The 18,237-nt window shown below is 42.6% G+C and overlaps 1 protein-coding gene across 1 annotated transcript; it reads left to right on the forward strand.

Annotated features, from left to right (window-relative positions):
- Nucleotides 1–88: 88 nt before the first annotated feature.
- Nucleotides 89–17,961, forward strand: RAC2 (Rac family small GTPase 2). Its single transcript, XM_083365199.1, has 7 exons — nt 89–252; nt 4,435–4,506; nt 5,492–5,609; nt 6,760–6,822; nt 7,718–7,877; nt 15,075–15,207; nt 17,535–17,961. The coding sequence occupies exons 1-6, from the start codon at nt 218–220 to the stop codon at nt 15,203–15,205; spliced, it is 579 nt and encodes a 192-aa protein (XP_083221325.1). The 5' UTR covers nt 89–217; the 3' UTR covers nt 15,206–15,207; nt 17,535–17,961.
- Nucleotides 17,962–18,237: the final 276 nt, after the last annotated feature.

Genomic DNA, 18,237 nt, shown 5'->3' on the forward strand with positions numbered 1-18,237 from the left:
CTCCAGCAAACACTTAAAGCTGCCTGGTAGAGGAAGAGTGTAGTGGGCGGGCTGAGAAATATTCTATCTCTTCCGCTTCCTCCCTAACCCACAACCTGCTGTTAATTCAGCTTCAGTTTTTACATATCTATAGAAGATTTTCCACCATCAACATTTTTTGAGCTGCTTCGTTGCTCAAGAGGCTTCCTGAACTCCACAGCACTGCTAGGCCGGAGACATGCAAGCCATCAAATGTGTGGTGGTAGGAGATGGGTATGTACCCTTCATTTGGGGAGAAAGGGAGAGTCTTTTTTTTTCCTCAGCTGCCCTTCTGACAAAATGGGTGCAGTCTTCTTTCTTGCTCTCCATCTTTCTTTTAGAGAGAGAGAAAAAAGAACATAGAAAGCAGAGGAGGAAATTTGTTTTCTGGGCAATACGGATGGGAAAGTAATGCTTTTATTTTTCAGAAATATGGTATTTTTTAAAAAAAGATTAATTGTGGAATTGCCTACCAGATAGCTTGTTACTTGTCAAATAAACCATGCCCCCTTTATTTAAGTTCTTTAAGGCAGAACCTCCTCAGTCTGCTGCTCTCCAGGTGGATAATAGGGATCACAGCTCCCAGAATTTCCTGTCATTTGGATCAAGAGCAAAACCTGGGGAAATCTGACTTAATTACAGTAGTTTCATTTTTGGAGCTAAATGTTGCAAGCCTGAAATAATGTAACTATCTTTCAAATGATTTAAATTGGAGGTACAGGCCTTATATTTGTGGCTTTCTGCCTAGGCTGTGGTTTACTGTGCCAGTGATCTTGGAGGGTCTTAAGTGCAAATCTGGAGGAGAAGGATATTTGCCCTGAATGAAATTCAGCCTGTTCCTTTCATCCTTCATTATTTGCCCTGGGCCAGTACAGATAAAGGGACTTTTCTAGCTTCTCCATTTCACCAGTACCTTTTCTTTTTCTGTAACCTCAATGAGGAAGTTTCCTTGAAGTGTTTAACACCTGTGGCTTTAAAAAAAAGAAGCATGCAGAAGTTGAGGGAGGGGTCATATTTCAATGGCTCAGATTTGAATTTCTCCAGTTGAAAAGGCTAAGTAGTTAATGGGTTCCTGCAAATGAGAATTAGATCAGCCTTTATAAATCAGATCATCAGCAACTCCAATCATTCAGTACTGCAGGGGTTGGGAGCTTTGGCCCTTTTATGACTTAGGGACTTCAACTCCCAGAATTCCTGAGCTAGCTATGTTCCAATTGGAATTGGCAGTACTGGGCCTGATAGCTCAAAGGCCTGGCATGATGGCTGTATTCACAAGAAACACATAGGCAATCATATGCCAATCTTGTATGAGCCCATCTATTTACTTAGGTAACAATTCACACAATGTGCATCCATAAAATTGGGTTAAATAAATGTACTTTGTGAACACCAAGTTCTGAATGACATTCTGATGATGAAGTCTCACTACCTGACACTGGTGTTCTCCTTTTTGACTTTATACCAACAGCTGATACACTCAGCAACTAGCTATCTTTGTCTAGGAGATGATCCTTGGGCATCACTGGTAGATTCTTGATTGGGCCAAAACTTTTTTGCCTTTTCACTCCCACCCCCCAAGCTATATCATTGTCCATGGAATTTTCCATTGGGGTGGTTTCCCTCAAGTATCAGTCATGGGTCCTATTTTGTTTACCTATTATGCCCTTCTCTTGGGTTCCCCAATTCATGCTCAGTATCATGCAAATATTATGCCTATCAACCTGTCTCACTAGGTTTTCATCCTGGATATTCTCTCATTGCCTAAAGTTGGCCTACAGTAGTTGTCTTTTCCATCCTTTACCATCTTCCTCATTTGATTCCAGAGCTTCAGATTATCTGTTTTCTCTGCCTGAAACTTTGGAGTCTTGCTTGATAATAATTGACCCATTTATTAATTGTATAGCATTAACATAATATCTTCAATCTTGGGACTTATTTTATCAATGGTTAGAGAAAAGATTTAGGGATTAGGAATTTAATTTGTATTAGTGAATAAGATACTCAAAAAACACATTTTTGTTGAATAATTATTATTGAACTCTGTTAAAAATAATAAAACTTTTTTAAAAATTTGTATAGCATATTTTTAGTTTGGGGGCATTATTAGGCTCTTGGTGGCTTTATTGATGCTTGCTTCAGTTGCTTCATGCTTGGACTAATGCAGGGTCTTCAAACTTGGCCCTTTTATGACTTGTGGACTTCAACTCCCAGAATTCCTCAGCCAGCATGCCTGGCTGAGGAATTCTGGGAGTTGGAGTCCACAAGTCATAAAAGGGCCAAGTTTGAAGACCCCTGGACTAATGCAATAGGCTTCCAGCAAGTGCTCCCAATGCCTCTCCCTGTCATGAGTTCTTAGTCAAAACAGTAATTTTGGGATTGCTCTGGACCTCTTTGCTTTCCTCATATTTTGCTACACTATATAGCACTTTACTTGCTTCCTATTTGAACCAGACCCACATGTTTGGGGTGGATTGTTTTTTTTTTGTTTTGTTTTGTTTTTTGAGCTTGGTGGTCTCAAGCCCTTCAGTATGCGCTCTTATCCTATAAATCCAACCATCCTTTCTGTCCCTTTGTGCAAGTCTGTCTTTCTCTTTCACACTCCAGTTTGTTATCTGGCATTCTGGGATAGGCCCATCATTCTAAAATCAGTTGCTGCTGTTCCTTCATACAGTATTTGTGAAAGTTTGCATGCTTTCAAAAAAGACTTAAGGGCCTTTTTGATTTGTGGGTTAATGTGGAGTTTGCTTATTTGACCTTACTCTTCTGTAATTCCTAGAAATAAGTTAATATTGAAGTTCTTGCTGCCTTGTTCTGGTTATTGAGAAATCACGGATGGATGGATGGATGGATGGATTGGTAGTAGGATAGTGTAAAAATGTCTTGTTGTACAATACCAGGTGGCTGTTTAAATTATAAATATTTGTTCAGTTGCTCATTAGGTTCTGGGCATTTTTGTATTGGATGAAATGTTTTTAATTACTGGATTTCCTTGATCGTACCATGCCTTGGTACAAATGCATATGATTTATTATTACTACTACTACTACCATTCTCATGCACCGTTCTCATGTTCATGTTGGAACAAAATGAGAACATCCTTTTAATGCTAATTCCAATTATTGGCTAAAACATCTACAAATATTTCAGCTAAATCCCAAGGAGGATTATCTAGACTTAACTCCACAAATGCCATCCTACTGTATTTTTAATTAAGAGAGCTGAGGATGAATACCTTAGAACAGCTTTTCCAATCTGGTGCCTTCCCAAGATGATGCTAAAATCACTTTTGTAATTTCTTAGCAAAGGGCAAGCTGGATGTCTTACAAGATATTTTTTAAAAACTAATTTTACAGACAGACAGTTCACTAGAAACTCATTTAGCTCTTCCTTCCAATTCCTATCTAATAGCCATCACGGTACTGTCTAGACTATGGGCTGGTGGGAAATATCTTTGAAGTTACATTTTCCATTGGATCACCCTGTTTGCTCAAATCATACAAGCAGGCACACTCGTGCTCAATTTCACATGCCTTTTTGTGGCCTCAGGTCTGACAACAATTTTTTAACCAGATTTTTAGAAAGGTCTCTGAACATGGACAACATTTATTCATTGCACAGGATTTAACAAAAGAGTGGTTCTGCATACTTGGTCTTAGCATGCCTTTCACAACTATGTGGAAAGTTTATATGAATTGCACAGACCAACTTTCACCCATCTGATAGCTTCTGAGTATCTTGGACAAAACTGTGATTATCTGAAATAAGCATGCCTGGACTTGATGTAAACTATAGAAACCATGTCTCAAGAAGGCCGGCATAAGCAGTCAGGTGACATTTTTTAAACTAAAGAATGGACAGGGAAGTGGCAACTTGCTTCCGGTTCCTTCCTGATTTTAATGAGTTTTCTTTGCTAGCACCCAAACAGACTATAAACATGTACTGGTAATCTCTCTGTCTCTGTTTCTTTTATATGTTCTCCTGAAGTTGCCTTCATCTTGTTCCTACCCATACTTAAGAGAGATTACAATTGTCCTTACCTGTATGCTTCATGCTCCTATCTCTCTTATTTGAAATAAAACCTGGGGAAGTGTTTCTCAACCTTGGCAACTTAAAGATGTGTGAACTTTGCAAAAATTTCCAGCTAGCATGCTAGGAGCTGAAATCCACACTTCTTAAAGCCACACAAACTGTGTAGTGCATGTTAGCCATTACTGAAAATATCTTGTTAGATCAATTGGTCCTCTTCATTACATGTGATTTAAAATGTTCAATTTCTGGATAACATTATGATACTGCCATGTAAATCATTTGACTAGGAACTTCATTCATAAGCAAAGCATCTCTCTAAATCTAATCTTGAAGCATATTTTAAAAAAGAACTGCATTTATATGACTCTCCCCCTTTTTCTCTTTTAGAGCTGTAGGTAAAACTTGTCTCCTGATCAGCTACACCACCAATGCATTCCCAGGAGAATATATTCCTACTGTGTGAGTATGGAAATTGTTTAGCTTGTGGTTATTGGATTTGAAAGAATTAGATCTACTAATATTCCTGTTTGTCAAGGAAATGCAATTTTACTGTGTAAATAATATCAGCAATAAACAATAAGATTAAGTTTCCAAGAATCAAGGGCACTCAGCATTGTAATATTCCTAGATGGGAATGTTAAGAAAAACAAATGAACTTGATTAAGAAATTATTTGTATCTGTTCTGTCCATTTTGGGGATAAGATGACAGATCAGCCTAAATTAACTTGGTCCTCATCAAATTTCTTAGGATCACAACTTTCAGAACAGGAGCTATCACTGCCAATATATCTAGAAAGGGTGATAGCAAAGAGACATAGCTTCATTTTGGGATTGCACCCTCAATAGTTTCTAATGTACTGCTTTAATATAGAATTCGGCTCCCCATCTTATGAAAAGGATTGGTTTAGTGCCAATTTAATTATATATTATGGGGAACTATTGTTTAAGAGGGGTATAAAAAACTCAAGATGGCAACCACAAAAATACAATCTGAGCCATGCTCCTTATGTGCAATACACATAAAAAAGGAGCTCAACTTGGATTGCTAAATTGTGCCCACAATCTTGACTTCTTTTGACTTCTTCCCTGTAGGCACCCTTACCTTCCAGATTGCTTACTAGTGCTCCAGAATATCTTTGTGTTGCACCAAGAGTCCACACATAAAGAGATTACTGAGATCTAACCATCCTCTATTTTCATAGAATGCCTTTGGGGCCTCATGCTACTCCAGAAAGTGCCAGTGGGATTAACAGAATCAAAATTTTCCATTTAATGTTTACAAAATAAAGTCAAGTGACTCAAAGAATCTGATGGTGCCAAGAGAAATATCTGTTAGCACCCTGGAGAGAACCATGCTTTTTCTCCTGAATCAGGATTTTGGTCTAGGAAAGAGTAAGATCCCTCTCCCTCTAATGTCACTATAAACCTTGATATCTGTTGCAGCTTTGATAACTATTCTGCCAATGTGATGGTTGATAGCAAACCTGTAAACCTGGGATTATGGGATACAGCTGGCCAGGAAGATTATGACCGCTTGAGGCCCCTCTCCTATCCACAGACTGTGAGTCATGAATTTTCTCTGAAGCATTGTCTAATTGTTTAGGGCTATCAGATATGGACTACACAAATCCAAAAGTCGAGAACACCAGTAGAAGCTGCAAAGAGCTATAGTTCTCCTTATTTAGTGGACACCCATATTTGTTTGATAGCCTTATTTATCTCTGAAAGGTTTTGTTCGATATTCCTTGTTAGCACACACATGGCAGCTTCTACCTAACCTTAGCTGATTACCAAAAATCAGCTATCCAGGATTAGACCTAGTTAGCATTTTGATGAGATACCACCAAGAAATCATTAGACTGTAGACTAGAGTGGAGATTTTTAAAAAGGCATTCTGAAAGAAATCAATGACAATGAGATCAATCCACATCATCACCAGTAGTCGATATTATATTAATGAAGTATTATCATATCTGGGCCACCAAAATCCTAATTACATTGGATGGTGGTAGTACAAAAAATTAATGTGATGTAATAGTCATCACAGCCAAAAAAAACCCCACACCCCCAGAACGTTTAATAGTTTTACCTATCTGATCCAGGACTTTAGAGAGCCTTTCCTCTCACTTTTTAAAGATGGAAATAAAATTATATTTACATAATTTAAGGCAGTCCTTTAAGATGCCTGGATAAAATCCTCAAGCTTCTCTAGCTGATAGTAAGTACTGTACAATATAATATGACATATAACTCTCAGATGGGGAAGCTGATTATGACATGAAGAAAGCATCAAATCAATATTATTCTGAATTAATCTTGATTAGATAAACTAGCTAGTTATTAGTGGAAGAAGTAATTCTGTTATGTCTATATAATAGATCTAGGTTTTTTTTACTGTTCACACTGTTTCTTTGTTTCAAAAGTCCTTTGGTTTCAGTAAAGCATTTCCACAAGATTCAAAATTCCTCAGGTGCATCTTTCAAACCAACCAAAATAACTGGACTTTAGAAATATCCATTAACAATAACAATGGAGCCTATAGAGTTCTTGTGAGAGTTGCAGAGATGTTCTGTAAAATGCTTTAAGCACCTGAGCAATAGTGTATATCAATATTTGGTACATTCTGCTTCATAATGATGACATTTTTTTTCCTGGCTGCACCAAACACTCACATGAATTTTTTCCCCCATGTCTGAATTTTCTGCCTACAGGATGTGTTTCTCATCTGCTTCTCTCTGGTCAGCCCTGCATCTTACGAAAATGTTCGTGCTAAGGTGAGATCATCCGGGCTACTGTGTGCAGAGCAAGTGACACCAGGGAAGACTCAATCTTGGTATTGTAGCAGCATGAAAAATATACAGTACAGTGACAGTAAAGTAGTTGGATCCTTATGTAATATATAAATTAGATTGATGTCAAAGACTTCATTGAAAGTTTTGAATGAAGACACCTAACTTTTCCCATGACTATTTAGATTTTCCATATTGTTTGGGAATTCTGGTAATTGAAGTGCAATAAATCTGAAGAATGTATTGGATGAAGGCTGTTTTACATCAACGTAACTCTTCAGATCCACTAGAGGTTGCATCCTACTCTACAAATAGGATTCAGCAACACTAGAGCATAAGGCTAGGTAGAGCTGCCCAAAGTTCCACTTTGTGTGGATCCTCCTTAAAGGTATCTAGGAATTAGATGAGCTCTTCGTTGTGAATTTGTCTTTTTTATGATCAGAGCTGGGTTTGTTTTCTAATGCCATTACTTTTCCATTTTAAAAAAATTTCTAGTTTTTTTAACCCCAGCTTTGTCTTCCAGAACTGCAATTATTAGATGGGCAGCTATATAAATTGATCAAAAATACTTCAGTGGATGTAACCCAAAGTTACATTTGCTAAATGTTTATAACATTTATACTCCTCCACAATCAGAATCAACTCTCTATGGTTCAGCAGCCTCATATTCATCTTGAGATCAACTGCTATTCCAAGATCTATTTCCTGGGTTTATTAAAAACATTTATGCCCAATCCAATACCTGGGGGTTTGATTTCTAGTCCTTATCTAAGAAGGCTGCATTGGTGCAAATGATCTGCCTGGTTTTTCATTTACCAATCAGCTGTCCTGCATCACTATTTTTTGTGTTACTTCAGCAAAATCTTGAACTTTCCTTTAGTGGTTCCCTGAAGTACGACATCACTGCCCTAGCACTCCCATGATCCTGGTGGGCACAAAGCTAGATCTCCGGGATGACAAGGATACTATTGAGAAGCTGAAGGAAAAGAAGCTGGCCCCTATTACATATCCACAAGGTCTTGCCCTAGCCAAAGAGATTGGTAAGTGTTGCTGCGGGGAGGGAAAAAGTTTGCTAGTTTCACTTATGTCAATTCAGTTGTGGCTACCTATTTGTCTTGAACCAATCAAATGCAGGCAGACATCCATGTCCATTCTTTAGATGAGATTGGCACTTATCTTCTAGCTGTTCTTCTTTTCTTTGGCTTGTTTATTTTGCACTTTCTGCACTTTAGCTTTTAGTGACACTAACTCTGGTGCAACATGAGGAAACCTGTAGAGATATAAGAGCTAGAAAGCAGCTGAGAAATTCAGAATGGCAAATGCATGTAAATACTGAGCTCACAAACCTTTTATATATATATATAACAGTGCACTTTCCCATATTAACTTGAAGTCCTGTTCTTCTATCCTTGATTTGGCAGAAAATATACAGCTGTGGCTCAGTGGGTTAGGACGCTGTCGGCAGTTTGGCGGGTCGAATCCCGAGTGCCGCATAACAGAGTGAGCGCCTGTTACTCGTCCCAGCTTCTGCCAACCTAGCAGTTTGAAAGCATGTAAAAATGCAAGTAGAAAAATAGGGACCGCTACGGTGGGAAGGTAACAGCGTTCCGTGCGCATTTGGTGTCTAGTCATGCCGGCCACATGACCACAGAGTCGTCCTCGGACAAGCGCTGGCTCTTCGGCTTTGAAACGGAGATGAGCACCGGCCCCTAGAGTTGGAAACGACTAGCACGCATGTGTGGGGGAACCTTTACCTTTACCTTTTATACAGCTGTTAAAAATTAGCATTGCCATTCCAATCTCTATCCTGCTTTTATTTCTTCTGTTTCCATCTTTTATTTGTTTATTAGATCCAGAAGGTAACCTTTGATGGTACTTATACAATGGTGTCTGCTTCTGTGAAAGAGGGATTGTCTTCTCTTCCTTAGAGTAGGCTATGATGAACTCTCTTCATCTAGCGTTGAAGTAAAGATTACAATTTATTAAATCAACAGGATGATTTAGATAAGGAGAGCAATAATATTTGCTGCATGTTGGGCTAAAATAGCCACAATGCATGATAGATAAGGAAAGAAAGTCCTTCCAAAATAACTCTCACATTAGTTGCTCCAAAGCTCCAAAGAAATGTTAACTTGAATATTTTGGTCTCCAAGAGTGGGATGCTGAAGTTTTTTTTTTGTTTTGTTCACATTTTAATGAGCCAACCAGTTCCGAACTTTTATGCAAATCAGAAAGCAGTTATCTCTGAAATTTCACACTTTTCCTAATTATGTGATCCAATGCCGCTTCAGAAAATGCATGCATGAATGTGTACTTTGAGAATTTAGAAAGGAAACAAATGTGGAAGAAAGTCCACTAGGAAATGTGTATCAAAACCACATTTTTCTACATTTAAAAATAAGATGCATGTGGTCATGTGTTTGAAAAACCATGGGCATAAAAAACCCATTTGTCTATTTCTATGAATACACTAGAAAACCTATATTCATGCCTATCAAACCTTGGCAATAGAAATATGCTGATTTGTGAGCCCCGGCACCTATGATCTATGCATAAGGGTTAAGGTGGCATGTTTCTTGCAGAGTTAAGATTAAGAATAGGGCTTAAAACTCAAAATATCAGAATGGTGATATTTTCTCCCTCCTCTTTTCAACTTTCTGTATCCGGAACTTGCCTTCTGTTGCTTGAAATAATGTTGAACCACAACTTCCTTTTCCTGTCCTGTCTTCTGGGACACACCAGCAAAAGCTGAAAGTCTGCTCTTCTTTCTGAAGGATCTTTACCAGAGGATAGAGTCACGTTTTCTGGAAACATAATCTATCTTTCCCTTTTTATTATCTCCCGAGGCCTAAATAGAAGGTGAGACATAGGCAAAGTGAAAAAAGGGAACAATACGGTATATTAGATGGTAATTCTGGGGTGGGGGGGAATCTAATCTCTTGCTGTCTTGGGTAACAGATGTCCTGCTGGGAGGATTTAGGATTGCTACTCTTCAACAAACTAACAAAATTTGGCTTTTCCTATGATCTGCCCAATAGTTTAGAATCTGCATATTTATTTATTTATTTTATTTTATTTTATTTGTATACTGCCCTTCTCCCGAAGGACTCAGGGCAGTGTACAGGGCAATAAATACCAAAAATACAAAATACAAAAGTTAAACAATTGTGGCCGAATACAATAAATTAATTAAAAACAGTAATTAAAACCCCAAACCCATCAGGCCAGGCTTGTTCAAATAAATAAGTTTTTAGATCACGTCGGAAGGAGCGCAGGTCGGGAGCCATCTGGAGCTCAACCGGTAAATGGTTCCAAAGGTCTGGCGTGCCCACAGAGAGCGCCCTCCCCCTGGGGGTCACCAGTCGACATTCTCTGACCAGTGGCACCCTGATGAGGCCCTCTCTGTGGGAGCGCACTGGGCGGAGGGAAGTTGACGCCGGCCGCAGGTGCTCCCTTAGGTACTCCGGACCCATGCCATGTAGGGCTTTATAGGTCATTACCAGCACCTTGAATCTTACCCGGAAGGCAACTGGAAGGCAATGCAGCTCGTCAAGTTGCAGCTCATCAATGTGTCAACTTCCCTCCGCCCAGTGCGCTCCCACAGAGAGGGCCTCCTCAGGGTGGAGCAGAGGTGTCGGGAGCAGAGGTGTCGGGAGACCCCCAACACAACTCGCGCGGCTGCATTCTGCACCAGTTGGAGCCTCCGAGTGGTCCTCAAGGGCAGCCCCATGTAGAGAGCATTGCAGTAGTCTAACCAAGAGTTCATGAGCGCATGAGTGACTGTATGCAAGGTATCCCGGTCTAGATAGAGCCACAACTGGTGCACCAGGCGAACCTAGGCGAAGGCCCCCCTAGTCACAGTTACTATATGATCTTCTAAGGAAAGCTGTGAATCTAGGAGGACTCCCAAATTGCGAGCCCTATCTATGGGGGGTAATAACTCACCCCCCATAGTAAGAGATGGAATGATCTGAATTTCCCAAGATGCCAGCACGCACAGCCACTCAGTCTTGTCAGGGTTGAGCCGAAGCCTGTTCTTCCCCATCCAGACCCGGACCGCCTCCAGGCAACGGGACATCACGTCGAGGGCATCACTGGGGTGGTTTGGGGTCAAAATAAAAAGCTGGGTATCATCAGCATACTGATGATAACCAACTCCAAAACCACAAATGATTTCACCCAGAGGCTTCATATAGATGTTGAACAGGAGAGGCGAGAGGACCGACCCCTGAGGAACTCCACAAACGAGAGGCCTCGAGGTCGACCTCTGCCCCCCTGCCAACACCAACTGCGAACGTCCCAGGAGGTAGGAGGAGAACCACTGAAGAACCGTGCCTCCCACTCCCAATCCCCTGAGACGCCGCAGCAAGATACCATGGTCAATGGTATCAAAAGCCGCTGAAAGGTCTAATAGGACTAGGACAGAGGAACAACCCCTGTCCCGAGCCCTCCAGAAATCATTCACCAGAGCGATCAATGCCGTCTCCGTGCTGTGCCCGGGCCTGAAACCCGATTGGTATGGGTCCAGATAGTCAGCTTCCTCCAGGAACAAATGGAGCTGATGCGCCACCACACTCTCAACAACCTTCGCAAGAAAGCGAAGGTTGGAGACTGGACGGAAGTTGTTTAATACAGCTGGGTCCAAGGCAGGCTTCTTGAGGAGAGGTCTCACCACCGCCTCCTTCAAGGCGGCGGGGAAACTACCCTCACTCAAGGAAGCAGTTATCACCGCCTGGAGCCAGCCTCGTGTCCCATCCCGAGCCGCATAAACCAGCCAGGAGGGGCACGGGTCCAATAAACATGTAGTGGAGCTCAGCTTCCCCATGATCCTGTCCACATCATCCAGAGTCACAGGATCGAACTCCTCCCAGATAACATCAACAAGACCGCCCATGTCCTGATCATCAGACTCTGCCCAGTTGGAGTCCAAACTGGTCCGAATCCGAGCGATTTTGTCTGACAGATGTTGGCTAAACTCCTCAGCATGACCCTGCAAGGGCTCCTCCCTCACCTCCTGATTAAGGAGGGAGCGGGTCATCCTAAACAGGGCGGCCGGGCAGTTATCTGTGGACGCGATGAGGGTGGCAAAGTAGTTAGACCTTGCCATCCTCATCGCCGTGAGATAAGACCTTGTAAAGGACCTTAGTCGTGATCGGTCGGATTCAGACCGGCTGGATCTCCAACAGCTCTCTAGGCCCCGTCTCCGACGCTTCATCTCCCAGAGCTCCACGGAGAACCATGGAGCCCACTGGGATCTGCACCAGGTCAGGGGCCGCAGGGGTACAACTCGGTCTAGTGCCTCCGTGGCTGCCTTTTCCCAGGCTTCCACTAAGGCATCGGCTGAGCTGTGAGCAAAGGAGGCATGTGGGGACCCAAGCGCTGCCTGGAACCTCTCACGGTCCATTAAACGCCTAGGGTGGAACCATCTCATTGATTCAACAACCCCACGACGGGGAGTGGCAAAACGGAAGACCAACCGCAGGAGATGATGATCGGTCCATGACAGGGGCATAACACTTGGAGAACCCCCACTAAGATCATCTAACTACCGTCCAGATAGAAAAACCAAATCAAGCGTGTGGCCTCCCACATGAGTCGGGCCCTGGATTACTTGCGTCAGGTCCATGGCCGTCATGGAAGCCATGAACTCCCGAGCTAACTCAGATGATCCTCCCAGGGATGGTAGATTAAAGTCACCCAAAATCAAAAATTTGGGGAACTCAATCACCAGCCCCAAGAGGATATCAAGAAGCTCAGGCAGGGCTGCTGCTGCACGACTAGGCGAAAGGTACACCAGCAGCAAGCCCAACTGAGCCCTAGGGCCGCATCTCAGGAGGGAATCACACCTGGCTATTTGGACAACAGTGGCCTCCCACGGACAAAGGGTCTCCCTCACAACTACCACCACTCCCCCGCCCCTACCCTGAGCCCGAGGCCGGTGCAGCACCTGAAAACCTGGTGGGCAAAGATCAACCAGAGGGACACCACCCTCTGGGCCCAACCAGGTCTCCGTAATGCAAGCCAGGTCCACATGCTCACCCTCAACCAGGTCCCGGATGAGAGGAGCCTTATTAACTACGGACCTGGCATTCAAATACACTAGCCTGAGCTCAGGTGGCTGCACATCCTTGCTCCCGGAGCCACGGGACGAAACCAGAGGGTCGGAGCGCCTCACCGCTTGGAGATAGCGGAGACGTACTCCCAGATGTTGATACGGCCCTCTGTTCACACACCTGATGCCATTCCCTAATGTCGTGGGAATAGGTAGTCCCACGACCCGCTCCGGAGCCCCGGAGGCAGCCAACCCTAGCTCCCCCCCAGCGTGATTAATCCTGGACCTGGCCTGAACAACAGTTGGTGGACACCCCCCAGTTTCCAACCAACCCTGAAATCCATCCCCCCTCCCTAACCCCACAAAAAAATAGCTAAAAAAATAACCAGGGACCTCTTATTAAATTTGTATCAGAGGCTCCTGTCCCTGCCCAACCATCTCTCAGGGTCCCAGCAATTGGGCCCTTCATCAAGAGGAGGAATGGAAAGAGAGGCAGGTTGCACCCAGGAAGGGGGGGTACCCCTGAGGGCGAACAAAACCGTGCTGGTATAGCTAAGGCGAGTCATGATTATCAAAATAAGTCCAGCAAAAAGGCAATCCCTTGTTTGATCAGGAGGATCTTAAGACAAAAGGTAAGTGAGTATCCAGTCTGCCATCCCAGCTCCACTGCCACTCGAGCTGGGTGAGCCTCCGGAACAAGTCAACCACCGTCCTCTCACGAGGGTCGTAGGTCTGATCCGGGGAGCAGTCTGGAATGCACAGCCGGGGTAAGGCATACCGCCTAGAGCTCTCACCTCTAGGGGGGTAGCAAATGGTGAATCTAAGCCACTCTCCCACAGTGGCTTTGTACCCGGGTCCTTCTGAATCCATTGGGGGGGGCGGCAGGCAAAAGAAACAAGCAGCTATTAATCCAAGGCGTAAAGCCTGTAGAGTCGTAAAATGGCAAGAAATCCTGGCTGCAAATGTTCTCCTCCACGTCAAGAGAGGGTCAGACGATAAGTAAGCAAATAGGGGAGGCAACCAAGATACCCGCAGTACTTCTGCAGTACTTTCGCTGGGCCGCAAACTCGGTCTAGCTGGCTTCTCGGAACACGAGCGGCGTAAAGATGGTTTGTGCCGCCCAATCGTCCAAAGCACGAAGCGGCCGCATTCCACCACTGGGCAATGGGTCCCCACATCAGAGCGGCCGCAGCGCTCCAACTCACCACACCGCCAGCCGCTCCAGACGCCACTATAATGTTTCCACCATTCCGCCATTCTAAACGCTGTTCCAAGCCGCAACTCCATCGGTCCCAACCATCAGCTGATTAGCGCCTTACAGAGCGCGGCTCCTCCGAACTTTCTGGATGACTTTCCAAGTTCTCCCAGGCTCTGCCGGGCCCCATCAGCACCAATAATCAGTTGGTCGGCACCTCACAGAGCGTGGCTCTTCCGGGCCTTCTAGGCCGAGGCCCCTCCGAAGGTCCCGGAACTCACAGAGCCAATTCTCGAGACGGAGGATTATGCCGCTGCCAAAAAACAGTCACCAACAGTCTTTCGTCTGCCCGACCCAAGCCCCAACACAGAGGGCATAAAGCGCCTCTGTAGGACTCCCAGGGTCGCCGAGTTGCTGAAACTCCTCGCGGAGCTCAGCCAGACACGTCCGCCATCTTGGGCATACGCAAGTAGAAGTTGCTAACTCCTTCTGCAGTATCAGAAATAAAGTTTTTATTAATTGATGCTGCACAGCCATTACAGTATTTGTTTTCTTACTTATTACATCAAAGACATGTAGTTTTATCACATCAAAATGCAAGCAAATTTTTTGTGTTCATGTATTCCTTGTGGATGCTTGTAGCCATCTGATTGGCTAAGAGATAAAGCATCTCCATAACATGCAGAATGTCCTTGTTTAGTGTTTGATCTCACAATTAGTGATGAGCGATATTTCAGCCTGAAACCTTGTACAACCAATTATTGTCAGTGCAAACAATATTGAGGTAGTTTCTTGAATGGTTAGACTCTACATAAGGCATCTTCCTGTGGCAAGGTTTTGGTCTGATCATGTTAATCTTCTCTTATATTCTTACATTCCTAAGTAGTTCTGCTGTCCATAGAGAGGCCGAACCTGATATTGGGACAAATGAGGGAATTTTTTTTCATTTGTGCATCTTCCTCAGACAGAGTTTTTTTTTTCTTTTTGCAGATGCAGTAAAATACCTTGAATGTTCAGCACTCACCCAGCGTGGCCTGAAAACAGTGTTTGATGAAGCCATTCGAGCAGTTCTCTGTCCACAACCTACAAAAACAAAGAAACGGAGGTGCAATATCCTTTAGGGGTAAGTATCAAACCTGCTTTTGGTTTCATCATTCCTCCAAACTTTACAAAGGACTAGTGCATATGACAAGTCTGGATGATATAAACATGAGCCTAGAATAAAAAAATCAGTATAATCATTACACACATAATCCACATATCAGCTTTGCCACATGGAACTCTGCAGATGGGTTGCATTACAATTCATTGTGCTAGACGTACCATCTTTGATCAATGATTGTCAGTGAAGCAGTGCGTGGTATTTGACAAACAGAGATGTATCAGTGGGTTCATACACCTTTTCAAAATTCTCTGCTCGATTTATTCACAGTAAAGTTGATTCAGAAGATTTTTCCAAACCTCTCCAGGGAAGAGGAAACAACTCTGTAAATATCCTCTTAGTAATGACAGTCACATTGCAATTGCAAAAGTCCCAGTGAAGAAATTGTCTTGTGATATATTTCCCCAGGATTTAAATGAAACATGGAATATCAGAGAAGCTGCAACCCATTGGAAAGATGCTTGAATAATAAAAAACAAGATATTTATATATGGGCATGCATCCACATTGTCTACACTTTCACTATATAAATGTAAAAATATTGTGGGAGATTGTAGGTATATTTTATGTATAGTGGTTGGTCTAAGCTGTAATGAAACTTACGTTATATTGTGGCCACAAAAGTGTCTCTAAATTCTCTTTTTTATTCAAAGTTTCCAAAGTAAGTACTTTTTTTATTAAATCAAATGAAACCAATTGGAATAAAAGTGCAGGGAATTTCCTCTGGTTAGCAGTATGAAGGTGTGTAGAACAAAATGATTTTGGCAAAAGCAGAATGTATATTTGTGCTTAAGAACAAGAAGAGCAGAGAGTGTGGTATATGTAGACAGTCTGGAGCACAAGCCAACACACTGGCATTGGGGGAGGGGATAGATTGGAACCTTTACTCTTAGTTCACCCCTCTCATTTATCTATTTGATAACAATGTGAAGGAATTCCACAGCACACTAAAATTCTTCCCATGTTTACTTTTCATAATTATTTTACCGAATGCCAATGCATCAGTAAAGGTCATGAGCACCAGCTCTATACAAGGAAAATGTTTTCATGCCAAATTTTTTCATGCATACGGCACTGGGTGTGGGATCCAGTGTTCCAACCTTTCCATTGGTTTTCCCACTGACTTTCCCACCCTCAAATCCCACCCACCCACTTCCCCTTGGCCAGCATTTTAAAGTTTTGTTTTGTTTTTGTATACTGCTACCTTGTTGTATTGTTCTGGGATTTTTACATTAGCTATATCAAACCCTTAAAACTATTTTTGTACTTCTGCAAACCCTGAGATTTTTCCAAGTCTGATGACAACATCTGTACTCCAGGCCTCTTCAGGCAAGTCTTTAGTGAACAGCAGGATATTCACTTCCCCATTCACCCTCAACAGCTAATGAGGTCGTCCAAGTGATTTTATGGGGCTCAAACTAGAGGGTAAGGTTTCTCAGCAACAATACCACAACTTTGTGATTCAATTGTATAAAAAGCCAGCCCTTGCTAGGTTTCTGGGCTGGTATCTGTAGCAGCACAGTAAATTTTTGCACTTTTTTTTAAAAAAAACAGACCAGTTCAATGATTCAAGTGGGCTGTGGAAGTGAGCCTAAGTCTGCCAGTTTCTCTCCTGCCCGAAAGGAAATTTGGATTTTAATGGCTGCCTGCAACCATCTACTGCTTCATAAAGGGTGGAGAATGCAATTATTTACAGCAGTTTCCCCAAATTGTTTAATCCACCCCCAATGCCCTATCCATCATAACAGCTAAGAACTCTAGGTGTTGAAGTCCACATATATGAAGGAGCCCTGGGGTGCAGAAGATTGTTATGTAGCTAACAGACTAGAGCAGTGATGGCGAACCTTTTAGAGACCGAGTGCCCAAAGTGCAACCCAAAACTCACTTATGTATCGTTGGGTGCCGGGTGGGTGTAGCCCATTGGGTGGGTGTGGCCCATTGGGTGGGCGTGGCCCATTGGGTGGGTGTGGCTGGGGTGGTAACAGCAGACAGGGTGGGACTAAAAAGTTCAATCAATTCCAACTTTGTGAGATCTTTTTTTTCCCCGTGAGAAGTTGAAATTGATTGATTGAATGAACGTGGGGTTTTTTTGCCCATGGTGGCGGAGGCCTAAAGCGAAAATGTTTTATAAAACCAAGCTGAAGGCCTAGGGATGGGGTGACAGTGTGTGTGCCCACAAATAGGGCTCTGCATGCCACCTGTGGCAAGTGTGCCATAGGTTCACCACCACAGGACTAGAGTAACACAATTTTTCTCCCTCCCTCTTTCTTTGTGTCTCTCTGATACAGAATCCGGATTCTGGCCCTTCAGCCCACAGACTTTTGAAGAGTGGATGAAGAAAGAGAACTTTAGAGGCTGCTGGATTTTTAATCTTGTTTCACTATGAATAGCCCAGTGCTTCCACAACTAGCTCTTTGTTTAAAAAAAATCTGAATGTATGCATTACTTTATTCTTAATAAGGTGCATTATAGTATAATTTGCTTTCTCTCTCTTTCTCTAGATCTAATTTGTGGCTACTGCTTAAAAAAATAAAATGCAGTCATGGCAATATATTCATTAGTAATAGGGAACATACTATGAAAACTTTTCAAAAGGGCCTCTGTTTTGCGCATATTCTTTGCAGGTTCAAACAGTTAATGTCTCCAGTTGATCTGGGCTAGTGGTTTTTTAATCAATAATTTTCATTTTCCTTCTGAATACATTTCCTAAATTTCCCCAGTGCTGGTATGGATGTGTGTATGGGGGGTACATTTTAACTATTGATTTTCTCTTCATTTTTCTCTTCCCCCCCTTTTTTTTTTTTGGACTGGTAAACTAGTGCTATAAATGAACTCTTCCCGTATTATAGAAAGCAAAGAAATATGTATAATGTCAGGAAATGTTTTAGTTCCCAATGAGAAATCATAATGATAGTAAGGTAATTGAAGGCTTAGACTCAGTATTATCCCCATGCTTTATTAACATGTACACGCCACAAAAGACATTGCTTT

This window comes from Vipera ursinii (genome assembly GCF_947247035.1).
Source record: "Vipera ursinii genome assembly, chromosome: 6".
Lineage (NCBI taxonomy): Eukaryota > Metazoa > Chordata > Lepidosauria > Squamata > Viperidae > Vipera > Vipera ursinii.

Coding starts and splice junctions, on each gene's coding strand:
- RAC2 (XM_083365199.1), top strand. CDS start 218: ATGCAAGCCATCAAATGTGTGGTGGTAGGAGATGG. Junction 4,507..5,491: donor GGAGAATATATTCCTACTGT/GTGAGTATGGAA, acceptor TATCTGTTGCAG/CTTTGATAACTATTCTGCCA. Junction 7,878..15,074: donor TGCCCTAGCCAAAGAGATTG/GTAAGTGTTGCT, acceptor TTCTTTTTGCAG/ATGCAGTAAAATACCTTGAA.